Source organism: Sander lucioperca, chromosome 14 (genome assembly GCF_008315115.2).
Source record: "Sander lucioperca isolate FBNREF2018 chromosome 14, SLUC_FBN_1.2, whole genome shotgun sequence".
Lineage (NCBI taxonomy): Eukaryota > Metazoa > Chordata > Actinopteri > Perciformes > Percidae > Sander > Sander lucioperca.
The window spans coordinates 13,994,766-14,022,454 of record NC_050186.1 but is presented as its reverse complement, the minus strand read 5'-3'; the positions used below and the strand labels follow the sequence as shown (position 1 = coordinate 14,022,454).

Genomic DNA, 27,689 nt, shown 5'->3' with positions numbered 1-27,689 from the left:
GGATATCTGTAGATTTAACCACTAATTACTATTTTGATTTGTAGTCCAATTTTCTTTATGAAATAATATTAAAGGGCTTTCCAAAACTGTTTCACAAACTGTGTTAAAGTGGAAGAAAAGTGCTCTGAAAGATACACAGATGCATTAAAGGTGCTCTAAGCGATGTCATGCGTTTTTTTAGGCTACAACTTTTTTTGTCACATACAGCAAACATCTCCTCACTATCCGCTAGCTGCCTGTCCCCTGAACATACTGTAAAAAATGCGGTCTCTGTAGACAGCCCAGGCTCCACAAACGGCAACAAAAACAAACTGCACCAACCTGCACCATGAAACATAAACAGTGTTCCAGCGTTCCAGCGGATAACCGACAAGAAGGATTTTGGGTCGTTAGTGCAAGGAAGCACGGAAGGGAGGGAGAGGGGACGGGATGAGGAGGAGGGATGGGCGAGCTAGCCTCCGTTTTGTTTGAAAATACTTCCAATGTCAACAAGAAGTAACGTCACCCAACATCGCTTAGAGCACCTTTAACTAAGAGGTAATACTGGTTCAATTCCTCAAATATTAAAGCTGATTCTAGTCCCAGTCCCAGTGGGTTAATAGGTTAATAACTGTTCCGACAAATGAGTCACCGTTTTACACTGATTTAATGTTACCACTACGGCAACACCCCAATGTAGCCACCAGAGGGCAGACACATCATGCAGAGCTCATCATCCGATGGCCTTTGTCTCATTCCTTTGAATCCAAATAATCTGAAAATCATGTACAGACTAGACCTCTCCCCAAAACCGAGCCAAATGACTGCGAGGCGAATTGCAGTTGCAGGATTTTTGAGATACAGTAAAATTGGTTTTAACAAACACCCTGTGAGAGCCGGAGCTGATTAATGTTGGAAGTGGACAGACGATGCGCTCTGCAGCTGCTGATTTTACAAGCTGGATCCAAACATGGATCCGGTGCTCCTTCATACATCTGTCAGGTCGCTGTGAGGTCTAACACAGCTACTCGCTGCTGTGACAAACAGCGTTACATGGCCTCTACAGGATTTGTGCACCATTGTACAACAGTCAGTGTAGCTTCACGTAGAAAGCTTATTCTTAACATTGTTCAGATACTTGGAAGTCTGGAAGATTTGTTTCTTCTTATCTGGATGCAAATGTCTACAGTTAGTGTCACAAAGTTATGTAACATCTGATATTTGTATATTATTTGATGAAAGCATTACAGCTAACTTAAACAGCTCTGATACAATGCAATTCTCTCCATTTGTTCTGACAAAGACCTTCACAAAGGACAATGATACTGTTATGTAGCTACATGATCTCATCACAAATGCAGGCCCTTCTTCGATGTCGGCTCTGTATATGGGGCTGATCATTTAGAAAACCTGTGTGCTGGCTCGTTCTCCCCCTCTGATTGGACCCTGGTACTTGGCTAACTGTCTCTAGAGCTCTAGATTCTTAAATCTTTCCAGCAAGTTATTTCTGTACATGGCTAACAGGGATTGCTAAGTATTTGGTCCCAGACACAAGTCAAAAGTGTCTCTCATAGTGTAGACTGTATCACAGTTCATAAGAACGAATAATTCCAGCTGAGCACCTTCAGAAGTTGGCAATTTGAAAAGGAATAAGCATGAAGTTCAGAGCCTCTAGCTTTGGTCACCATCTCATTCACCATGTTTCTTTTACAGCAATAGACAGACGTAGAATGAAAAGATTTGTTCAAAGAAAATAAAGCAGTAAAAAGCAAAAACACCAAGAGGATGCTCAAAATGAAAATGTCTTGATTAGCTAAAGTGCAGGTTTCAGGTGTGTTATACTGTATGGTACAGATTGTCAAGTGAGCTGTGAGGTCCATACAGTTTCATAGAGGTGCTATTAGGAAAACGTAACGGGACCATAAAGTCGACAGGGCCCTCAAATGACAACCTGTTCTCCACTGGCAGAACACCACCTCCACCAATAACCACATAAGAAAAGAGGCTGTGATTTGAGATTGAAACAGCGTCTCAGTGTTCGTCAGTCAGTGATGTCTGCTCTCAGAGTCCCCGATCGCCCAGCTTGAGGCCGTGAACGTGTCCGGGGGCGCCTGGGAGGGCACAGAGCTCCGTCGAATCACAGCTGAAGAGACTAATTGTTTCACCGCAGGGCTGCATTCGCTGTCCTACCCTGCTTGGAGTGATGGATGAGAGGAGGCTACAAGAGGTCGGTCAAGAAGGAGGGGGAGGACGCAGGCTCTTACACTTCATCTCGTCCAAGTCCTTCCAGTACTTGTAATTCTCCGACAGGTGTTCCATGAGACCAGGCAGGCTGGCGAAGGCTGGTGGGGGAGAAACACAGAAAAGTTCAGCTGCTCGAAGAAAAACAGACATGGACACAGATTTGGACATCCAGATAGGTCAATTGCAGCAACAAAAAACTCTATTTTAAGATTATCATGTAAGGCTTTTGTACAAAAAAAAAAAAAAAAGAATCCAGGAATAAACAAATATGGTGAAATGTCAACTGACATGACACACCTGCTATCAGACACTTCCTGTTATCATTCCACATAAGCGATTAGGATGTGTGTGTGTGTGTGTGTGTGTGTGTGTGTGTGTGTGTGCGTGCGTGCGTGCGTGTGTGCGTGTGTAGTTCATGTACAGTGGCTAATGTTATGTACACTCTGCAATGTTGCTCCCACATTAAAGGACTCATGGGGTGAAAAGGTCTCTCTGGCTTTCTCTCCGTGTTGTTTACATCCTCTTTTCCGGTTTGTTGATGACCCAAGCTGCATCTCTGGAACTTACAGTGAACCTGCGGTGACCTGACAGTGACCCTGGTGAATTGAAAGCGGCTGCTGCATGTGTGTTTTTGTGTTTAAGAGAAATCCATCTCGAGTGCTCTTTCCTCCCTGCACCGAGTGATCGTGAACCCCCATGCCTTCTACTATTTTCCCAACTCCCCTGACGCCCTCGCAGCTTCTCTCCGTCCCACTGGCATTTGGAATCTTTCCATGACATCAGAGCTGCGTTGACAGTAAACAAGTTCCCTCTTGGGGAGACTCAACTAAAAGGGAAATTCAGTGGGAATGGGGAGCTATAAGCATCATGCTATCTCCTCCTTCTCATCCCTTATTTCTGTGATTGCCTATCCCGCAATCTGCCAAGAAAAATTAAGAAATCATTGGAGGCAGTAATAGAGGGCAGGGGTGAGGATCTGAATGTATGAGGTTGTGTTTTGTGCTGATAGTCTGACTTTTTAGTTTCATTCATTCCATTTGAACTGCTAAACAAATCAGAAATGTAGTCAATGATACATGAGGTCTTGATCCAAGCTAGTTCTGTTTCTACTTAAGTTGTAACTGAAAAAGAAAGCCAATTAAAAGAAACAAAGTCTTAGGATCAGCTGCATCTGTGTCTTTGACAGCAATGTGAACAAACTACATTTGCTGAGGAAGAGTGTTCCCAAAAAGTTCCCAAAAAAACAGTCAGTGGTTCAGATTTGTTCTTTTGTTGTCAAACCAATGTTTTTAATGTCAAGAATGAACTTTCATGCTCAATCTCTAACTAATAAAGGTATGCTATTTTTGCTTTTTTTTTCTTTCACACGGTTTTAGCGGAGATAGCTGCAGCTGAAATGATAAGGTGAAATATAAAGCTAAAGATCTAACCTTGTAGTATGACCTTGTTTATTAAGGTAGTTTGCCAATTTCAATGATCGATTCATTTGCAGTCTACAAAGACTTGTGTCGAATTTCAATCAAAATTAAAAGACTAGTTTGTCATAAAAAAGTCATAGTATAGTATGGCATAAAAAGTGATAAACTCATAGAATAGTTATTTCAACCAAAAAAAAAGTAATATTATAGTATGTTGAAAATTCATTAAAAAGTTAGTGTATTATGTCTAAAGAGTCATAAAATGTATAATATAGTATGTCGGAAAATTCATAAAAAATACATAGTATAGTATGTCGAAAAAAGTCATAGTATAGTATGTTGAAAAAAGTCATAAAAAGTCATAGTATAGTATGTCAAGAAAAGTCCTAAAAAGTCATAGTATAGTATGTCAAAAAAAGTCCAAAAAAGTTATAGTATAGTAGGTTAGAGTAATTCCTAAAAAGTCAAACCGGTAGTATAGTATGTCGAAAAAAGTATTTAAAAAAAAGTCATAGTATAGTATGTCAAGAAAAGTCCTAAAAAGTCATAGTATAGTATGTCAAAAAAAGTCCAAAAAAGTTATAGTATAGTAGGTTAGAGTAATTCCTAAAAAGTCAAACCGGTAGTATAGTATGTCGAAAAAAGTATTTAAAAAAAAGTCATAGTATAGTATGTCGACGAAATAAAAAAAAAAAGCCACAGTATAGTATGTCGAAAAAAGTCCTAAAAAGTTATAGTATAGTATGTCATAAAAAAGACACAGTATAGTTTGTTGAAAAAAGTCATAAAAAGTCATAGTATAGAATGTCGAAAAAATTCGAAGAAAAAGTCATATTATAGCATGTCGAAAAAAGTTTAAAAAATCATATTGAAAAAAGTTGAAAAAAAAGGCATAATATAGCATGTCGAAAAATGAGAAAAAAAGTAATAGTATAGTATGTCATAAAAAAGTCCTAAAAAGTCATTATATAGTATGTCAAAAAAAGTCCTAAAAAGTCATAGTATAGTATGTTGAAAAAAATCCTAAAAAGTCATAGTATAATATGTAGAAAAGTTATAGTATAGTATATCGAAGAAATTCAAAAAAGTCATACCGGTAGTATAGTATGTCGAAAAAAGTATTTAAAAAAAAGTCATAGTATAGTATGTCATAAAAAGTCCTAAAAAGACACAGTATAGTATGTTGAAAAAAGTCCTAAAAAGTCATAGTAGAATGTCGAAAAAGTCCTAAAAAGTTATGACTTTTTAGGACTTTTTTCAACATACTATACTGTGTCGACATATACTATGGTATATGATGTCAAAAAAAGTCCTAAAAAGTCATAGTAAGGTATGTCGAAATAGTCATAGTACAGCATGTCGTAAAAAGTGAGAAAAAAGTCATAGTATAACATGTCAAAAAAAGTGAGAAAGAAGTCATAATAACATGTCGAATAAAGTCATATTATAGTATGTTGAAAAAAATTAGATAAAAGTCATAGTATAGTATGTCGAAAGAAGTAAAAAATGTCATAGTATAGTATGTTAAAAAAAAGTCAGTATAGTATGTCAAAGAAAGTCATAATAAGTCATAGTATAGTGTGTCGAAAAACTCATAGTATAATATGTCGAAAAAAGCGAGAAAAAATTCATAGCATGTCGAAAAAGTCATAAAAAGTTATAGAATAGTAATGGCGAAAAAGTCAAAACAGTAATAGTATAGTAAGTCGAAAAAAGTTTAAAAAAAAGTCATAGTATAGTAAGTCAAAGAAAGTCAAAAAAGTCATAGTATAGTACGTCAAAGAAAGTCAAAAAAGTCATAGTATAGTATGTCAAAGAAAGTCATAGTATAGCATGTTGAAAAAAGTCAAAAAAAAGTCATAGAATAGTATGTCAAAAAAAGTCAAAACAGTAATAGTATAGTACGTCGAAAAAAGTTTAAAAAAAGTCAGTATAGTATGTCAAAGAAAGTCATAGTATAGCATGTTGAAAAAAATGAGAAAAAAGTCACAGTATAGCATGTCGAAAAAAGTCAGTCTAGCTTGTCCAAAAAAGTCCAAAAAAATTCATAGTATAGCATGTCCAAAAAAATTCATAGTATAGCATGTCCATAAAAAGTCATAGTATAGCATGTCGAAAAAAGTAAAACAAATCATAGTATAGTATATCGAAAAAAGTCTAAAAAAAAGTCATAGTATAGCATGTCGAAAAAAGTAAAACAAATCATAGTATAGTATATCGAAAAAAGTCTAAAAAAAAGTCATAGTATAGCATGTCGAAAAACGAGAAAAAAAGTAGTAGTATAGTATGTTCAAAAAAGTCATAGTACAGTATGTCGAAAAAAGTCAAAAAAATGCCATAGTATTGCATAGTTAGTATGTCGAAAAAAATAACAAAAAAGTCATAGTATAGTATGTCGAAAAAAGTTATAGTATAGTATGTCGAAAAAAGTTGAAAAAATGCAATAGTATTGTATGTATGTTGAAAAAAATGTCGAAAAAAATGAGAAAAATGTCATAGTATAGCATGTCGAAAAAAGTGAGAAAAAAGTCATAGTATAGTATGTCGAAAAAAAGTCATAGTATAGCATGTCGAAAAAAGTGAGAAAAAAGTCATAGTATAGCATGTTGAAAAAAGTAAAAATTCAATGATCCCCACTGGGTTTGAACCCACAGGAGGCAGATCTCCAGGTATTTATCACACTTAGCTATTTGTAAAGTTCAAAATAGAATGGTTTGACGTCGTATTTATTACTCAACATAATAATAAGTAAGTCTTGGTATAGTATGTTGAAAAAAGTCATAGTATAGTACGTCGAGAAAAGACGAAAAAAGTCATAGTATAGTATGTCGAAAAAAAGTCATAGTATAGCATGTTGAAAAAAGTTAGAAAAAAGTCATAGTATAGTATGTCGAAAAAAGACGAAAAAATGTCATAGTATAGCATGTCGAAAAAAGTCATAGTATATCAAGTTCAAAAAAGTAAAAAAATTCATAGTATAGCATGTCAAAAAAAGTGTGAAAAAAGTCATAGTATAGCATGTCGAAAAAAGTAAAAAAAAAGTCATAGAATAGTATGTCGAAAAAAGTCAAAAATTCAATGATCCTGACTGGGTTTGAACACACAACCTTTAGACAGATCACCAGGTATTTATCACACTAAACTATTTCCAAAGCTCAAACTACAATGGTTTGACGTCGTATTTATTACTCAACAATATGGAGGCCAAAACATTAGAAAAACCTCTGAAAATAGGGGGGTTTGATCCTTCAACCTCAGATTACAATCTATCTGTAAAGTCAACATCTTATCTTGGTGAGCTGCACCTAAGACTTGGAGATTGCTATTTCGTTCGATTATTTGTTCTTCACACCACTGAGAGGAATACTTAGATAATCTCAAGATCGTATAATTAGAAAGGGGAGCAGGGATTTAAGCCTTTCACTTTTAGCCACTTACTGAACCACTTCTCTTGTCAAAAATTAGGTCCATATCCATGAAAAAAAGTTTTAAAAGCCATAGAAAAAAGTTTTTAAAAAGTCATAATATAGCATGTCGAAAAAAGTTAAAAAAAAGTCATAGTATAGCATGTTGAAAAAAAGTGAGAAAAAGTCATTAGTATAGCAGAAAACATTGATAAAAAAGTCGTGGTATAGTATGTTGAAAAAAGTCATAGTATAGTATGTCGGAAAAAAAAGAAAAAATGTCATAGTACAGCATGTCGAAAAAATTGAGAAAAAAGTCATAGTATAGTATGTCGAAAAAAGTCAAAAAAATGCCATAGTATTGCATAGTTAGTACGTCGAAAAAAATGACAAAAAAGTCATAGTATAGTACGTCGAAAAACGTTATAGTATAGTATGTCGAAAAAAGTTGAAAAAATGCAATAGTATTGTATGTATGTTGAAAAAAATGTCGAAAAAAATGAGAAAAATGTCATAGTATAGTACGTCGAAAAAAGTCGGAAAAAAAAGTCATAGTATAGTATGTCGAAAAAAAGTCATAGTATAGCATTTCGAAAAAAGTAAAAATTCAATGACCCCGACTGGGTTTGAACCCACAACCTTGAGACAGATCTCCAGGTATTTATCACACTTAGCTATTTGTAAAGCTCTAAATAGAATGGCTTGACGTCGTATTTATTACTCAACATAATAATAAGTAAGTCTTGGTATAGTATGTTGAAAAAAGTCATAGTATAGTACGTCGAAAAAAGACGAAAAAATGTCATAGTACAGTATGTTGAAAAAAGTGAGAAAAAAGTCATAGTATAGTACGTCGAAAAAAGACGAAAAAATGTCATAGCATGTCGAAAAAAGTCATAGTAAAGCATGTTGAAAAAAAGTAAAACATTCAATGATCCTGAGTGGGTTTGAAACCACAACCTTCAAACAGCTCACCAGGTATTTATCACACTAAACCATTTGTAAAACTCGAAACAGAATGGTTTGACGTCGTATTTATTACTCAACAATACGGAGGACAAAAAATTATAAAAACCTCAGGAAACAGGGGGTTCGATCCTTCAACCTCAGATTACAATCTATCTGTAAAGTCAACATCTTATCTTGGTGAGCTACACCTATGACTTGGAGTCTGTTATTTCGTTCGATTATTTGTTCTTCACACCACTGAGAGGAATACTTAGATAATCTCAAGATCGTATAATTAGAAAGGGGAGCAGGGATTTAAGCCTTTCCCTTGAGACTTTTAGCCACCAGCCTCACTTACTGAACCACTTCTCTTGTCAAAAATTAGGTCCATATCCATTGAAAAAAGTTTTAAAAGCCATAGTATAGTATGTCGAAAAAAGTAAAAAATCATAGTATAGCATGTCAAAAAAAGTAAAAAAAAAGTCATAGTATAGTATGTCAAAAAAAAGTCATAGTATAGCATGTCGAAAAAAAGTCATAGTATAGCATGTCGAAAAAAAGTCATAGAATAGTATGTCGAAAAAAAGTGAGAAAAAGTAATTAGTATAGCAGAAAACATTGATAAAAAAGTCGTAGTATAGTATGTTGAAAAAAGTCATACTATAGTCTGTCGAAAAAAGATGATGTCATAGTATAGCATGTCAAAAAAAAGTCATAGTATAGCATGTCAAAAAAAAGTGAGAAAAAAGTCATTAGTATAGCAAAAAACGTTGATAAAAAAGTCGTGGTATAGTATGTTGAAAAAGTCCTAAAAAGTCATAGTATATGATGTCAAAAAAAGTCCTAAAAAGTCATAGTATAGTATGTCGAAATAAAGTCAGAGTATAACATGTCAAAAAAAGTGAGAAAGAAGTCATAATAACATGTCGAATAAAGTCATATTATAGTATGTCGAAAAAAAATAGAAAACGTCATAGTATAGTATGTCGAAAGAAGTCATAGTATAGCATGTCCAAAAAAGTCAAAAAAAAGTCATAGTATAGTATGTCGAAAAAAGTAAAAAATGTCATAGTATAGTATGTCGAAAGAAGTCATAGTATAGCATGTCCAAAAAAGTCAAAAAAATGTCATAGTATAGTATGTCGAAAAACAGTCATAAAAAGTTATAGTATAGTATGTTAAAAAAAAGTCAGTATAGTATGTCAAGGAAAGTCATAAAAAGTCATAGTATAGTACGTCAAAAAAAAGTCAGTATAGTATGTCAAAGAAAGTCATAATAAGTCATAGTATAGTGTGTCAAAAAAGTCATAAAAAAGACAGTATAGTATGTCAAAAAAGTCAGAGAATAGTATGTCAAAAAAAAGTCAGTATAGTATGTCAAAGAAAGTCATAATAAGTCATAGTATAGTGTGTCAAAAAAGTCATAAAAAAGACAGTATAGTATGTCAAAAAAGTCACAGAATAGTATGTCGAAAAAAAGTCAGAACAAAGTCATTAGTATAGCAAAAAACGTTGATAAAAAAAGTCGTAGTATAGTATGTTGAAAAAAGTCATACTATAGTCAGTCGAAAAAAGATGATGTCATAGTATAGCATGCCGAAAAAAAGTCATAGTATAGTATGTCGAAAAAAGATGATGTCATAGTATAGCATGTTGAAAAAAGTCATAGTATAGTACGTCAAAAAAAAGTCATAGTATAGCATGTCGAAAAAAAGTCATAGTATAGCATGTCGAAAAAAGTGAGAAAAAAGTCATTAGTATAGCAAAAAACTTTGATAAAAAAGTCGTGGTATAGTATGTTGAAAAAAGTCCTAAAAAGTCATAGTATAGAATGTCGAAAAAGTCCTAAAAAGTCATAGTATAGTATGTCGAAATAAAGTCATAGTATAGCATGTTGTAAAAAGTGAGAAAAAAGTCAGAGTATAACATGTCAAAAAAAGTGAGAAAGAAGTCATAATAACATGTCGAATAAAGTCATATTATAGTATGTCGAAAAAAAATAGAAAAAAGTCAAAGTATAGTATGTCGAAAGAAGTCACAGCATAGTATGTCAAAGAAAGTCATAATAAGTCATAGTATAGTACGTCAAAAAAAGTCATAAAAAAGACAGTATGGTATGTCAAAAAAGTCATAGTATAGTATGTCGAAAAAAGTGAGAAAAAATTGATAGCATGTCGAAAAAGTAATAGTATAGTAATAGTATAGTAAGTAAAAAAAAGTTAAAAAAAAAAGTCATAGTATAGTACGTCAAAGAAAGTCAAAAAAGTCATAGTATAGTATGTCAAAGAAAGTCATAGTATAGTATGTCGAAAAAAAGTGAGAAAAGTCATTATTATAGCAAAAAACGTTGATAAAAAAGTCGTAGTATAGCATGTTGAAAAAATGTCATAGTATAGTATGTCGAAAAAAGTCATAGTATAGCATGTCGAAAAAAGTCATAGTATAGCATGTCGAAAAAAGTCATAGTATATCAAGTTGAAAAAAGTAAAAAAAATTCATAGTATAGCATGTCGAAAAAAGTCATAGTATATCAAGTTGAAAAAAGTAAAAAAAATTCATAGTATAGCATGTCGAAAAAAGTGTGAAAAAAGTCATAGCATAGCATGTCGAAAAAAGTAAAAAAATTCAATAATCCTGACTGGGTTTGAACACACAACCTTCAGACAGATCACCAGGTATTTATCACACTAAACTATTTGCAAAGCTCAAACTAGAATGGTTTGACGTCGTATTTATTACTCAACAATACGGAGGACAAACCATTAGAAAAACCTCTGGAAATAGGGTCGACATAGTCGACATTTTTTTGAAAAAAAGTCATAGTATAGCATGTCGACATTTTTTTGAAAAAAAAGTCATAGTATAGCATGTCGAAAAAAGTCATACAGTCAACCCCAACGTGTGTACCTTATGTGTCTAGAACCAACTTACCGCGCCACCAACGTGTTTGACTTCTTCATTTTGGGCTTGAAACCCCAAACAAACAGACCATAATCAGGTTGGAACACATGACCATTGGGGTTTTCAAACCAGCATTATATCACACTGAGCCATCTTATCTGACACCCTCGGCCTCACCATTGTTTCGTAGTATTTTTGACTTCTTCATTTTGGGTTTCACACCTTAAAATTCAATGATCCTGACTGGGTTTGAACCTTCAACCTTTAATCTTCAGGCATCATCACACTAAGCTATTTGTGACATTAGAAACACAATGGTTTGACATTGTAGTTATTATTCAACATTACTGAGGAGAGAAAATGAAAGATTTTGGAGACAGCAGGGGTTTGACCCTTCAACCTCAGATTATGATCTATCTGTAAAGTCAACATCTTATCTTGGGGAGCTACACCTAAGGCTTAAAGCTTAGGGTTTTGTTCGATTATTTGTTCTTCACACCACTGAGAGGAATACTTGCATAATTTCAAGATTGTATGATTAGACAATTCATTAGAAGTCATGTGTGTCGAAAAAAAGGCATGTGTGTCGAAAACAAAGTCATAGTATAACATGTTGTTGACTTTGACACATGGCCAGAGAAGCCAGGGAGCGAACCATGCAGTTATGGGGCGACAACTATAGCTCAAAGCCACGAGACGTAAGTGTTAGTATGTCATAAAGTCATAGTATAGTATGTCGAAAAATTCCTAAAAAATGAATTGTATGGTATGTCGAAAAAAGTCATAAAAACGTTGTAGTATAGTATATCGGTTGAAGAAAATTTTATAGTATAGTATGTTGGAAAATTTATGAAAAAGTCATTAAAAGGTAATAGTATAGTATGCCAAAAAAAGTCATAAAAAGGTCATAGAATAGTATGTCGTAAAAAGTCATAAAAATGTCATAGTATAGCATGTTGAAAAATGTATTAAAAAAAAGTCATAGTACAGTATGTTAAAAAAAGTCATAAAAAGGTCATAGTATAGTATGTTGAAAAATTCATAAAAAAAAATCATAGTATAGTATGACAAATAAAGTCATAGTATAGTATGTCAAAAAAGAAGAAGAAAAAAAGAGAAGAAAATATTGTTCTTACCATCCCAGGCGTCAAACATATCAGTGATGAAGTAATCCATGAAGGACATCTGAGACTTGGGCACGCTGCAGGTGTTCCTGTCAAACACCGGCATCACCACTGGCAGCCCTTGTTTCTTCTCCTCATCCGTCTGCAGGGCAAACACACACAGATCACAACGAAGCACTCAAACACTCAAGCGAAATCTGGAGCTTTGAATGTGAGAGGCCATAATTGAGAAATTATGCAAAGTGAGACAATTAAAATGGATCAAAAGAAACAAATGCTTTGCCTCTCTTTACAGATACAGTATTGTTCTCAGCTTTCAAATGCATTCTTCTAATTAATTGAGCTGCATTATTGTCGTCCCCACACCTGTGCAAAGTACTCCTCAGAGATCCGTCCAGCCCACTCGATGCAGAGCTCGAGCGGTCTGCAGGGGTTTGCCACATCTGCACACTTGATCAACATCCTCTTTATAAGCAGACGGTTCTCTGGAGAGTTCCTGATGTTGGCCTGACCCTCACAGTCATTGTTTACGCTCTAAAAGTAAAGACACTAAATACATAAGCATCTGCATATACGGAGAAATAACATGTTTACTTATACACACATTTACGGAGACACATGTCCCTCTGTTTTACAGTATTGATTGTACATTTTTTTTAAATTTACTTGAAAGTTTCTTGAAAAGAACAAAGTAATTTGGCACAATTATAGGTAAAAAAAGTGTTTAATTCATACATTTTCCAATTAAATAATTAGTTGCTATGCTAGTGTAACCTACAGTCTTTAGACAGTGCGTAGTAGGTCAAATGTGAATTTTGTCGCCAGGCAAGCTTTAAATAAACATATATGAAAGTAACAGTTTCAAATGTGAAATTAATAATGAATGAATATTTACTTTAAATGAATTTCAAGAAAATTCCTGTGGAAATCAACGACAACTGTGAACTAAAACAGTCTCATATCTTTGTCTCCATTCTCCCTGTAATAAGTAATTAGCAGAGTACTTTCCAGAAATCTTTGAAGAAATTATTAGCAAATAACAGACCTGTAAAATAAAGCATCTTTTCAGGTCTTTCTGACACGTTTAAGTTTAAAATGTTAAAAAGCACACTTACACTTGTGCTGGTCTCTTCTATGGCCGCCATCGGCTTGTTGATGCTGTTGACAAACTTGCTGACGTGCTCAAAGTGTCTGGTCATCTCTGTGGCGAGCACCATGTCAATGATTGCCTGTCGCAGTGTTCGGAACTGATTCCTGTCAGCAGTGGAGGGGACAACGTTAAGATCTGGATCCGTCTGATGCTAATAAACCAATAACACCATAACGTCACACACTATTCTAATCCATAATAACTCCACAAACACAAAGCATGCCATCAGGCTGCCAATACAAACCACCACAAGCTGCCTCTACCAACCTGTCTATGTTCTTGAAGATGTTGCTCTTGCTGTCTCGGACGGTGAGCTGGAAGGCAAGGGCCGCATGGTGGCTCTCCAGCACGGCTGTGTCATTGTAGAGGATGGCCAGTTCGCTGCCGGCGTTACACAAGAAGGAGTTGGTCCTGCCCGGGTGGTCCACATCGTGCACCGTGGCCGCTATCAGCGCTGCCACCTCATCCAGCTGGTCCAGACTGCTCTGAACAAAACAGCAGAGACACGGAGGGATGTCAGTAAAACATGAGTGGACGCCTTTCATACTCTGACATTAAGAAATTATAGCTGGATTTTGGGCTTTGGTTTGGATGACAGTGTCAATAAAGTAGGCTCAATACAGAATCCCTGTAGAGGATATTACAGCTTAGACATTTTGCAGCTGCACATTTAAATAAACAGCCAGAGCTACAACTTTACCATCCTGACTGACATTCAAACGTACTGCATTTGGTTTTATCTGACAGTTGGAACATATCGTGGCCTTTAGTGACATCGGGAAGACGCCTCTTTTGTACTGTATTTCATATGCTTTGGTATGATTCTGTGCTCAGTTACAATGGCTAAGAAAATGTAGACATCAATGTATATGCCTCTAATATTTCATCTGTATATACAAATGCATTCTGTATGTTTTTTAAATCACTTTAACTGTTTTCCAAACAAGCACAAGTCCAGCTACCAAAAGTGGAATTTGCAGAAGTCCAAGCACAGTTACTGTTGTTCATGTTGATGCTTTGTTAGTGTGATTCTTGTGTTATATAAGCAATGTTTTGCATTTGTTTTATTGGCTAAAAACTACATAGGGTATGTCAATTTCATTATACAGCCCAAAATCACAAATCACAACTTTGCCCTTGAGGGCTTTATCATCTGTACAGCACACGGCTTTCTTTGCACATTTTTACCTTATCCCAATTGAGGATAAGGTAAAAATGTGCAAAAAAAGCCCTTTAACTGGGGGAAAAAGGGAAGAAATCACATTAGGAGAAATCTCATATATAACTGTGGTTACAAGTCTCAAAGTCCTCATCATAACAGATCTCTTTACCTTGATTTAAACAATGGAAGCTATGACATGCATTACATGTTTAACATCATTAGTAGAATGAATACTAGGAAGGCATGTCTTGTAAGACATTACACTTATAGTATAGCAATATATCAGCTACTAAAATACTGCAGGTTAGTCAGTCATTCCAAATGTCTGTTTTTCTCTAACCTTGACGCTCTCTTTGCGGAGGAAGTAGGCTGTGGCATGCAGCACGTCTGCGGCATGTGTGGAGTTGTGGTAGGAGTTGGAGGAGTGGTAGCTGGCCTCCATGAGCTGCAGCCAGGAGCGCAGCGTGGCCTCCGAGCAGTTCAGGAACTCGCACACGCCGAAACTCGTGAAGATCTTCAGCCCGAGGTAAGTCAGCGGTCTGCAGAGGATCCCACAAAAGACTTTACTCAGTACTTCTCTCTGCTTTATTATGGTATCTTTGTTATCCCTTCTTTCTGCATCCTCATCTACTTTAAAATATCTTTTTTGCGCATGTATATTTTGATTATGAGTTGAATAGCTTTATCCTTATACCTAGAATACATTGGATCATTAACTGATATTTAATTTGCGGTAATTCCAAAATATGAGAAAAGCTGTGGGTTGAAGAATTAGATGAGAAGATCGATACCCCTCAGTGGTATTGATCTTCTCATCTAACTCTCAGCAAGAAAGTCTGTAAACGCATTTCCTCAAATTTTGATCCATTCCTTTAATGTTCATACTTTATGCGTATTTTATTGAGTAAAGATCACGATGAAACTGTTTTTCCTTCACTATTCACAGGAGACAGATACGTTGGCCGACAGAGGCAAACGCCCTGCAACTTAAGAAAACACACGCAAATAGACGATAGAGAAGTTCTCCAGGCCTCTAGAGGGAGCAGCTAAGTGGAACAACTGGATTTTCGACCCCACGGGGGAGAGAGAGAGAGAGAGAGAGAGAGCGCAACTGCATAGACTGTAAATATTAAATCTATGTTTGAGATCTGTTTTCTCTCGTTTGGTGGGTGTGTCTCGGCTCAGGTCACAGGTGATACTCAATCAGCAGAGACGTCTGTAAACTCGTGGTGATAAAACATTTAAAACTGCATCAGCGTTTAATGTTGATGTTTGTTTAAGCCATATTACATGAGAGGGTTTAATTTTGAGGTCCAAAAGGCGCATTACTGAAGTGTAGGCATCCTCAAGTGTAATATTGTGATTATACAACAACGGTTACCAACAAAATAAGTGATCAATCTGTATTCATATTGTGGAGCAATTCGCTCTTGAAATACAAAAACCAGACAGGATTTCTAGTCCCTCCCTGTTAGTAAACCAGCCAATTTACCGTGGGATTTATCAAACTGAATAAATCCCGCCCGCACATATAAACACAAAACTGCTTTGCTAACTCCAACGTGTTGTAAGTAAGACATCTGCTGAAAAAGTTATTGTATTCATTAGCATGATTGCCGTACTGTTTAGTTCACAAACATCCAACACACCAAAGTACAAAGACATAGCGGACCAGACGCAAGCTTTTATTTTGAAAAGCTGAAGCTCGGGGACGGCACCGGGAGGGCATGGGACGGGAGCATAGACTGTATATTATTAATATATTATGTTATTAATAATAATATGAATTTAATATACAGTCTATGGAGTTCTCCAGGCTGCAGCCATACCTGACTCTAATAAAAAGGCAGAGCGCTCCCCGTGGGGTCGAAAATCCAGCTGTTCCACTAGCTGCTCCCTCTAGAGGCCTGGAGAACTTCCGTTGTGTAATCTGGATGCAGCGTTTTTTTTGTTGCATTTGTTTTCTGGGTTTGTGTGCTTTTCTTTTTGCATCGTTTTTTATTTGCAGCGCGTTTATCTATTTGCTTGTGTTGTGTGTATTTGCAGTGCGTTTGCTGAATGCTGCGCATGTGTTGTCAAATTAATGAAGTTGTTGTTCTTTTTGTATCGCTTCTTTTTTCGAGGTTTGCGTGCTTTTCTTTTTGCATCGTTTTTTATTTGCAGCGCGTTTATCTATTTGCTTGTGTTGTGTGTATTTGCAGCGCGTTTATGTATTTGGTTGTGTTGTGTATATTTGCAGCGCATTTGCTGAATGCTGCTCATGTGTTGTCAAATTAATGAAGATGTTTTCTTAATTTGCTTGTGTTTTATCTATTTGCATGTGTTTTCTTAAGTTGCAGGGCGTTTGCCCCTGTCGGCCACCGTAGACAGAGGAGATTTAAGCAAATGTGTTAATGGTAGGAAGATATCAATTGCCAATTTTGAGAATGCAAAACATTCAATTCAATGCTATTTATAGTATCAAATCATAACAAGAGTTAAATCTCAAGACACTTTACAGATAGAGTAGGTCTAGACCACACTCTATAATTTACAAAGACCCAACAATTCCAACAATTCCCCCAAGAACAAGCATTTAGTGCAACAGTGGCCAGGAAAAACTTTTAGGCAGAAACATCGGACAAACCCATCTTGGTGGGCGGTTGTCTTAACGGTACCGGTTGGGGGTGGCAATTATAGTCACAATAAAGATAATGGAACTATGACTAGAAGTAGTAGTTGTAGTAGTTCATGACGTAACAGGGCACTGTGTAAGTCCAAGTAAGTCCTGGAGTGATAACTCAATGAAATGATTACCATGCAACAAGCAATATATTGCCTTTTCTGAGCCAAAGAAATGGGCAGTCTTTCTCCACATTTTCAGTTTCTTCGTACCTCTTGTGAGTAGCTGCCTCCAGCTCCAGGATGTTGAACTCCCAGCACTCCTCATCATTCAGCATCTCGGCGATGGGTGGAGGGACGTCATTCAGAGTGACCGGGATGGCCAGCTGGCTCTGGCTCATATCTAGCAGATAGGCAGAAGTGTGCACACACATACACAGTTTAGGGTGATTTGACCATAAAAGGGGCAAACTGAGAGGGAGCTCTGTGTGGGTTTGAAGGATAAATAACAAACGGCTGTGCCAATCTTGGCTCTCTGATATCTATACACATGTGCAAACATACTGGCTGAGTGTTTCACTTTGTAAACCTGGCCCTTTGAGACGGTGGTAGAAAGATGGTGTGTGATAAGATTGTTTAAAGAATTGTAGGTGAGCCGAAGTAGCTGCAGCTCTGAGATAAGATTACTGTGAAAGAGAAGACAATTTCTTGGAAAATAAACTCTTGATTTAGATCTTCTCTCAGTTACTGTAAGTGCACTTGTGACTTTAATCATTATAATGGGGTTACGTAATAAACTCAGATGGAAGAATTCACACTCTAAAAGAACATTCATCTGGTCGGTAACCACTATATGAATAATATTTATTCATGAGATTCACTCAAGTGAAACAGGCTAAAACGTCTGTACCCTTTTTCTTAAATGATTTAAATGAACTAAACACTGATTGGCTTCTCTTAGTCATCTTCACAGCGTGAACCTGTGAAGTATGGTAAGTCATTGTCAGAGCGCTGCCAAAAGCTTTTCTTACAGAGACATAGATGATTTTATATATGTGCGTTAAATTATCTGGAGTTGGGAGTTGATTAACTTTGCTTAGTTTAACATAAAGACCAAAGTCACTGGTCGCCCAGAAATAGTTACATTGGGTATCTCCCTGTAAACCACAATTTAGCATTTTTGTTACATTTCTGTTTGTGTACCGAATAAACCCACGATGTTTAATTAATGTGTTAATTAGCGCCAGAGGTGTTGGTAGGCGTTTATTTTTTTACAACTTTGGACACAGCCAGGCTAGCTGTTTCCTCATGCTTTCAGTCTTTATGCTAAACTAGATATTACAAGTACTACTTGGAAAACCATGTTTATGATTGACTTATTGTGTGTGTTATGAGAGCATATCAGTTGTACATTGAGTCAAACGTTCTGTGGGTGTGCAGGGCCTTTATAGGTAACTATATTGTATTACTACTATCATTATTATTTTATTGATCACTAATATAATGGGATACTTCATTGGTCCTTTCAAACTTACTTTTGCAGAAGACATATTCATTCCCAGAGAGTCTCCGCAGCCCATCCTGGAGGAAAACAAAAAAAAGAAATGGTTTAAGTATTGTAGAAGAACATTGAATGCATGTGTTCATGGTAGTGAAGGAACATGCCACCCAGTGCAACAGTGTGGCACATTGATGCATTTTTTAACTATAATGGTGCTCTATGGCACAGAGGAAGAAGATATATCAGGCTTTGAGATATATATATATATATATATATATATATATACACACACACACACACACATACACTTGTTAGTAGGACCACATCAATGTTTGTTTTGGTCTTTTCATAGGATTTGTAGACAACAACAAAAAAGTATAATTTGGTATTTGCTGGAAGTTTCTGCAGCCGGCTGATGGATCTGAAAACTCCAAGAAAGACGAACATCTGTGTGCAGTGACTCAACACATAGTTGTTCTTATTCAACAAATTAATATATAAATAAATAAACTAAGAGTCTGTTGGCACTCCGAAAATAAAGATTTGATTAGGAAGCCAAATATTTCTTGGTTCAACAAGAATGCATGTTCGATTTCATACGCCTGAGGTAAGAACATTTTTACAATGTGATTAAAAAAAAGACAAAAAAAAAGACGAAGATGTGCAGAGGTTTAATCCTCGACGCAGAAGGTCCAACGTTCGAATCCGACCTGTGATGGTTTTCCTGCATGTCTTCCCCCTCTCTCTCCCCTTTCATATCTCAGCTTTCCTCTCTAATAAAAGCAGAAATGCCCCCCCCCCCCCAAAAAAAAGACTATTTTCCATGTTGTTCCATGTTTCTCCTTATAAAGAGTTTCCAGCATGTGTACTTATGAATGAACTGGAAAGCATATCACTGAGTATCTACAGTACACGGCCTCTTACATTCATGAGCCCCCCGACCAGGTCGTTGGTGTGGGGGTCATCTTCTTTGGAAGCGAGCTGAGGGGAGTAAAGCTCGGTGGTTCTCAGGATCTCCAACACCCGATCCAGAGCCTCGGCCACCACTACCGGACTGCTCTCCTGGGCTGCATTGATGATGTTTATTACCTGGGGAAGAGGAAAAAGAAAAAGTCTCTATTTCTGCTCCAAAACAGACACTGCATTCAAAACACATGCACAAAGAGCCCTCTGCAAGACATGCTATATATAAAACAGCCTTTCATTGTGCATGTGTCCGTGAGATGTGCATGTGATGCTGGAGAAATCTTGTGCCGGGCAAAACGGCTATAAAAAGCTGTTTCTCAAACAAACAAGAGCATCACAGGACCTGCAGTAGGACGGGGAGCGGGGCACTGTGGGATGTACTGTATATCATAAACTGTGGTCAAGCATACAACTTGACCTGGGTTTGTTACTGCTCACAGTATCTGCTCCCCTAGACCTTTGCATCATGACAGTCGGGTCAGGGAGAAATCAAGAGAAAAAACAAAAACAATTCTGTGATGATCAAATACACACAGTACCAAAAATGCCCTGATGTCAATAGTGGAGTAGAACAATGGATACACAGACATAGTGCTCTTTTACAACATTATTGCCGTTAAAAATCCTACGAACAATGATAATGTTTCTTTTACTGAATATTGTTTTATTTCATTCTAAAGAAATACAGTACATCTGTTAAACAAAGTTGAATATTTAGCTTAATCCAAAACAGTTATTGTTTTAGTTATTAATTTACTTTTATTTTATTAATCATATGTAACACAGGGGTCAACATTACAATGAAATACACTGGGCGGGGGAACGGGTCAGCCCAGCATTAAGAGCATTAGTCATATAAGATAAAATAAGATAAAAGCACAATAAGATGTAAGATAAAATGGGATGACATAAATACAACTAAAACATAGCACTGTAGACATACGAAAATGAGGATAGTGTGTAAAAGTAAGTGAAGTGGTAACTTTAAATACCAAATAAAAGCGGCCTATTAGCAGCCATGAGAGGCAAACCGTCCATTGCGGGCTCAGTCAAACAACTCACAGACAGTAAAGGGCAGCTCTAATGGCCACTGATTAGCTATGCGGTGTTGGAATAACTTACTGACATGCAGTAGTGGAGAAAGTACTGAATCTCAGTACTTAAGTAAAAGTACAAATAACCAGAGATATATTTACTTTAGTAAAAGTAGAAGTACAACAATGAAAACCCTACTTAAGTAAAAGTAAAAAGTACCTGATTTTAAAAGTACTTTATGTATTAAAAGTAAAAGTACTTGCATAACGATTTATTCTCTTAATGTCTATATTCTAATAATTTAAAAAAAAAATTGTATTTTTAGTGCCCAAAGGCACTAAGAATGAAAATCATTTATAAAAATAAGTTTTCCATTACTTTATTCTGGGTGGGACCTTGGGCTGGGCTATATGAAAATAATTAAATATCAAAATATTTTTGACCAAATACCTCAATGTTGATATTGCGGCGATATTGTAGGGTTGACATTTGAAGCTTTCACAAAATATTTACACAATGAGATTTGTGATAAATAATCATGAGTAATGTGGATACAGTCTTGTATAAAGTACTTAAAAAGCAATACTTGAGTAAAAGTACAAGTATCTTACCATAAACTGACTTTGGTAGAAGTTAAAGTCTCCTTTTTGAATATTACTTGAGTAAAAGTCTTAGAGTATCTGATATTTACTGTACTTAAGTATCAAAAGTAATTTTTGGAGCGTGCATTTCTTGGCAATCTAGGAGCAATGATTCGCAAAACCTGCTTTTTTTTCCAATGTAACAAATTTATTCTGATTTTTATTTTTGTAGTAACGAGTAACTAAGATGCTTAGGGGAAATATAGTGGAGTAAAATTAAAAGTTTCCGGAAATATAAATAATTAAGTAAAGTACAAATACGTGAAAATTCTACTTAAAGGTTCAATGAGTGTTCTATTCTAGCGTTGAGATCATATATCGCAATCAACTCTCTCGCAACACACAGTTCAAAGTACGTATTACAGCTACGGTAGCCTTCACGCTTCAAAAAGCCGGTCTCTTGCTCTTTTCAATCTCCTTTTTCTTTTTCTGGGCGAAGAAGAAGACTCCTGTTCCTGAAATTTGGATTTTGAATACGTGTGGTCCTCCATGTTTCCTTCTTCAAACTTGCCGGGGCCGGGAAGCTACGATACCCATTAGCAGCATTAGCAGCACCTGTGAGTTTATCGTGTGACAGCGAAAAGGCGGAAGGCGGAGCAGTATGTCCTGTATGTCCCTTACTGGCTAACGTATTTTAAGATGGCGCATGAATATGGAGCGTCTACCCCAGTTCATGCAAATGCAAATGTAAAATTTCAAGCCAAAAGGAATACTTGGAATTGATGGTATTGGTAAATATAAGTTTGTAAACGGGCAACACAGATTTTGATAATGAACAACTAAACACGTTACACCTTTAAAGGAGAACTCCGGGCAATTTTTACGTTAATCTTGATCGCTATACTTTTTTGAGTACTGTCTATAGCAAAAACCATGAGCCGAATTGGTGCTAGCAACATGGAGCTTCTGTAGCTAATGCCCAGAGCTCCCATTAGCTAAAACGGCAGTTATGGGGGCATAAGCTAAAGAGTGCCTTTGTGCCTCTTAACAGACACAAAATGCTATTAAAATGTCTGTGCAACTTAGCGATACTACAGCTAGCCGTCTAAAACACTATTTTACTGTACAGGACCCAAACATAATTTGGCCCGTTTCCATGTAGCATAGTCACTAATATGGTCATAACCACTACAGTGCTCAATTACCTATTTTTGAGGGGGAAATAAAATACAATTTTTCGCGGCGTGAAGGCTTGAACGGTCTTCTGGAAGACATCCACCAGACCAGCGGGCGCTCGTTGGATTGTTGTCGGCCGCGTGAAGCCAGGAGGGCGGGGAGGAAGCAGAGGCAGGGACGCCAGCCGGGCATGATCGACAAGACTCCTACTCACCAACGCCAGATGGATTGCACACTAAATGGATATTTATGTTACAAATACACACGGGACTGCAGCGTGATGATTATTACCGAAGCCTGGCTGAACACACTCACTCATCCCAGACGGCAGCTAGCAGCTAACAGGGTATGTGAATTTCAACAATGGCTAAGTTGCTAAACGCATCTTGTTGTCATGTAAGGGCCCTGTTCATGTTGCATAGACATTTTAATAGCATTTTGAGTCTGTTAAGAGGCACAAAGACACTCTTTAGCTTATGCCCCCATAACTGCCGTTTTAGCTAATGGGAGCTCTGGGCATTAGCTACAGAAGCTCCATGTTGCTAGCACAAATTCGGCTCATGGTTTTTGCTATAGACAGTACTCAAAAAAGTATAGCGATCAAGATTAACGTAAAAATTGCCCGGAGTTCTCCTTTAAGTACAGTAGTGAAGTATTTGTACTTTGTTACATTACAACACTGTGTGGATATAATGACTAAGTGGGTAAAGGCAAATAATAGAACAGCTAGAACAGTCTTACAGACTTTACTTTACTGTCATGCCTGTAAAACCAGGAAAAGACAACACTTATGTCATATCACGATATTTGACATCCAAAATCTAAGATCATATCTATTCTCATATCACAATATCGATTTATATTGATATATTGCCCAGGCCTAGTGGGACAATAATGATGCTAAATAACTGAATGCTGAAAGCAGCGTACCTTGGTGATGGGAGCCTCGATAGTCATGGAGTGAATCCTGGCGACGGAGGAATATCTTCGGTTCTGTAAACCGGAAGCTGCAATTAAAAGAAAATAATGCTTTTATGCACCATGATAGTAAGGCTAATTGATCGACAGCCCCTACAGTCTAATAATTATTGTCATCAATACTGTAAATGTGAAAAAAATAGATCACAATGCCTGCAATTGTTAGTCCTCATCAAAGGAAAGGACATATAGAAAATCGGGCTGGGATGATATGCTTTCGTCCCGATTCGATTCTTTCACGATACACGGGCGCCGATTCGATTTGTATTCTGATTTTAATTTATTTAGATTCTAGAAGCATTGCGATGCGATAGTATTGAGTATTGCGATTTTACTCCCCTTCTTTAACCAAAACAAAAGTTGAATAATACACTTCTAGAGACAATATATATCATGAGACATTTCTAAAAACTAGTTGTTTTCTTAAAAGAATGCACATCACACGTCAGTCAGTCCATCTGACATTTATTTCATGTGTAAAGAAGTACATGACATGGATTTTCTGCCTCCACTCTGTTTTGCTGGAAACGGATATGATGTAGTCGCTGTACCGTACAAATAGAAAATATTTAGGTCAATCATTGGTAACAAAAAAAGTTATTTAAAAATATCGATTCTAGGGAAAAGAATCGATTTTAAAAATTGTCACAAAAAATCACTATTCATACGATTTTTCCACCCTACCCCTAATAGTAAAAGTACAAAAAAGGAGAGGAAATGAAGAAAATGTTAACATAGGGCAAATGTTAATACAAAGATAATGAAGGACGAGAAGAGAAAGAAGGAAAGTGGTTTGATTGAAGAAGAAGCAGACAAAGTAGCACTCAGCCGCTGTGAGGAGGGAGGTATGTATAATGTAATCAGCCCACGATTTCTCTCTTAAGGATCTCTTTTGTTCAAGTGCCAACCACAACACAGTCAGACTCATCTCCCCTTTCTTCCTTTGTGTTCCAGCTTGTACCTTGTTCTCTACTTTATTAACATTGTTTTCTGCATTATCTTTCCTACAGAGTGACAAAAACTGGAGGCCCAATTTTCCAGACCGAGGCCCAAATAAAAGATAATGCTTTTTGAATGGTCTTACCGTCACTACTGCGAGAGCTGAGTGATCTGGCATCAATAGAATCTTTCCTCCTGTCGCGGTGACGTAGACAATGGCACTCTGCAGAGGGGCAGAAGGACGTAATGGACATTAAATGTACAGCACGTTTAGACTGATGAAGGGACAGAGTTACACTGATATAGATGTGTCTCAGTGCTCTGTTTTTTCTCAAGCACTTCTACATGTTGCCCCAGTTTGAACCTCCCACGTATCATCATTACATTCAAGCCACCGAGCTACCGCGAGCGTCCATTTGTCTGGTAAATAAATATCGGACCATATGAACACAAATTCGCAATAGCTGTGACCCCGTACGTGCATGCATCCACGCATGCATGAATTAACACATACATAACCTCACAGACACTCCATGTCAAATTTCAGCCTCCTGGGGCGAAAACTGTGGACGCAAAAAGGAGGGGAAATTCAACAAAATCAACCACCAACAGACAGAGCAAGCTATAGAGCCGCTCAAAACCCTGAAGGACATCTAACAAAGATGATAACTGTTCCAATAGTTATTTACAGAAGTCTCACATACTTTTTTTTTAACCATATGGATGGAAAAAAAAGATGTCTGTCTGTTGATTGATTTAAAAAAAAAAAGTTTCCGAACTTGTTTCTCCGAATCTAGGCAAACAGTATTGAAATATGTCCTTGCCCTATGTCCATCCACAACTGCACATGCATGAATATGCTCATCTCATTATACCAGTATATGCGTAAGGTCATTTGGAAATGTTGTGAGGAATGTTGCATGGGGGAAAAAAGGGAATACATCAATTCTTAAATGTGTGCCAAGACCAAAACAAGAAAAAGAAAATGAAAGGACTTGAAAAGAGTGTTTTGCTTTTTTAAACTAACTGATATGAGTTTAAAGAAAAAGTGTAAAGCTTTCAATTTCTTTATACTAACACTCCATTTAAATATCAACTAACAATGTTATTAACTGATGTATGCAGTTATATTTTTAACGCGTCTAATTAGTTTAGTCTAGTCAGATTCGGGGCTCCAAAGCTCAGCTCTGTGATTCAAATGTAATGGCAGTGTACAGTAGTGAGCGATTAAGAAACCCTGTCAACATTAAAGAATGTGGTGTTAAGGTGGTGGTAAGTTACCGGACTGAGAATGTTCCCCGCTGCATCTCTCCTCCTTGTTAAACTTGTGGACCTGACAGACAGAGAGAGAGAAGGAGCGGATTAAAGTCGAGGTTTTGGACGACCAAGAGTCGCTTTGGCTGTGAGGAACATAATCAGCCTAATTTCCTGATCCTGGAAAGCAACATGCTGGCAGGATTACTTCTGTTGATTAAACCACCCAACAGTATATAAAGGACTTAAAATGAGCACAACCTTTAACCTCTACAGCAGTAAAATGCAACACACACATTAATGCTGCAGGAATATTAATCCAGAAACATCAGATATAACAAGAAAACACTGACAGGGAACATTTTAAGTGCACAATGAGTAATTTTCATACTTTGAGTACATTTTGCTGATACATACTTTTAGTTAAAGTTTTTGAATGCAGGACTTTTACTTGTAGTGGAGTATTTTCAGTGTGGTGTTAGTACTTTTACATAAGGATCTGAGTCCTTCTTCCACCACTGTCAGCAGGTGATGAGCTGAGCCCAAAACAGAACGTTACAAGTGGAAATCAAACACCAATTTGTCAGAATGTCTAATTCTGATATATTTTATTTTGCATGGAAAAAAAACATTTACAGTACTACCATCTAATTAAAAAAATGTAATCTCTCGATTATATTAAAGTGCTCATATTATGCTCATTTTCAGGTTCATAATTGTATTTAGAGGTTGTACCAAATAGGTTTATGTGGTTTAATTTTCAGAAAACACCATATTTTTGTCATACTGCACATTGCTGCAGCTCCTCTTTTCACCCTGTGTGTTGAGCTCTCTGTTTTAGCTACAGAGTGAGACATCTCACTTCTGTTCCATCTTTGTTGGGAGTCGCTCATGCGCAGTAGCTAGGTAAGGACTACTAGCCAGTCAGAAGCAGAGTATGAGGGCGTGCCCTGACAGTACCTAGGTAAGGACTACTAGCCAGTCAGAAGCAGAGTATGAGGGCGTGCCACGCTAGCAGCTAGGCGAGCATTATAAGGTGTGTTACAAAGTGACGCAAAATGATGCACCTTTGTCACGAAAGTAAAGGCCGGACTACAATAGAGCTGTTTGGAGCAGTTTGTGAGCAGTGTTTTCTGTTGGAGATGGTAAGTCCCTTTGGGGTGGACTTTGGGCTTTTTCACTTTGTAAACCTATAACATGCACAAAAAAGATATATAACACAATAAAGGAAAGGGAAAAAGCCAAAAAGCATAATATGAGCACTTTAAATAGATGCTTACAATTCACAAGAATGATGCTTTATAAATGTTATGGTAAATGATCATGTAAAAGGTTTTTTTTACATTTTATAACTGAACTTTACAGCACTTTTCACCACGATCGTTAAATACATTCTCATGCAGGTGACAATTGGTACAGTACATCCTGTTAGTCACACCGAGGTTATGTGATATGGATAAGTAGAGCTGGTTTAATCCGGTTACAGAAGATTTTCCTCCCCCAGTGACTCACTGCACCTTTACATCTTGCTGACAGTGCACCATCCACCTTTATGTTATGGTGAATGTGCTCATTCAAACACATTTGTCATTTTTTGATGTACGAAAATCAGAATTATTTTATTGTGATACAGAGAAGGGTGTCCCTGTCAATTACATACATTTTTTTTTACTCAACATAACTCTCACACTCCCCGCTTGCTCTCTGGTCTCCTGTGCTTCCCATACTGAGTAAATAGGATTAAGACAGTATAAACACTTCTAATGACATACAAGATTGCCAGGTTTTACTGGCTACATCTTAATTAGCTTCTTGGGCTGCAAGGCACAAACAGACATCTCAAAGAACAACTTTTGAATTAACTTGACTAAAGCTGGGAAAGAGTTGAGATTATGATGGCCCTTAATTGAGAGGGAAAGACAAACAAAACTGACCCTAAACCTGCTAACCAAACAAGTCAATGAAATGGAAACCGTGGTCTTCAGCCAAACGTCTGGGTGGGAATAGATGAGGAATAATGTGTGGTTTTAAGTGCTCGGAGGAATATGTCCTGAGCATGGATACAGTATCAGATCAGTGGTATCCTGAGAGGACCTCTGTGGCCTTGGGTTTTCAAATAGTGAAGACGCAGTGCCTCACCACGTGATTTAGTTTGAAATGTCATCAAATACTAAACTTTTGTTCCTACTTTGCACCATATGTGTTGTTGAAAATGCATTAAAAAAGGGGACACCCTGATAATACCATTTGGTTTGACGCTGCATGATTCCGGTTGGTGGGATGACTTTTGAGAATGGGATCAGTCGCTGCCATGTCTAAGGATTCCCA

The 27,689-nt window shown here is 36.8% G+C and overlaps 1 protein-coding gene across 4 annotated transcripts in view; it reads right to left on the bottom strand.

The window, feature by feature from the left end:
- Nucleotides 1-627: 627 nt before the first annotated feature.
- pde8b (phosphodiesterase 8B) overlaps nt 628-27,689 on the bottom strand; it is a 67,137-nt gene continuing 40,075 nt past the window's right edge. For all 4 annotated transcript variants that reach the window (XM_031317590.2, XM_031317589.2, XM_035991385.1 and 1 more), the window contains exons 11-22: nt 25,389-25,440; nt 24,253-24,330; nt 23,121-23,197; nt 19,357-19,521; nt 18,467-18,512; nt 17,205-17,334; nt 14,671-14,869; nt 13,436-13,653; nt 13,134-13,272; nt 12,385-12,552; nt 12,031-12,160; nt 628-2,321 (exon numbers count right to left, since the gene is read on the bottom strand). In XM_031317590.2, the coding sequence (XP_031173450.1) occupies nt 2,212-2,321; nt 12,031-12,160; nt 12,385-12,552; nt 13,134-13,272; nt 13,436-13,653; nt 14,671-14,869; nt 17,205-17,334; nt 18,467-18,512; nt 19,357-19,521; nt 23,121-23,197; nt 24,253-24,330; nt 25,389-25,440 (1,512 nt within the window). In that variant the 3' untranslated portion in view covers nt 628-2,211. The remainder of the gene's footprint in view (nt 2,322-12,030; nt 12,161-12,384; nt 12,553-13,133; nt 13,273-13,435; nt 13,654-14,670; nt 14,870-17,204; nt 17,335-18,466; nt 18,513-19,356; nt 19,522-23,120; nt 23,198-24,252; nt 24,331-25,388; nt 25,441-27,689) is intronic.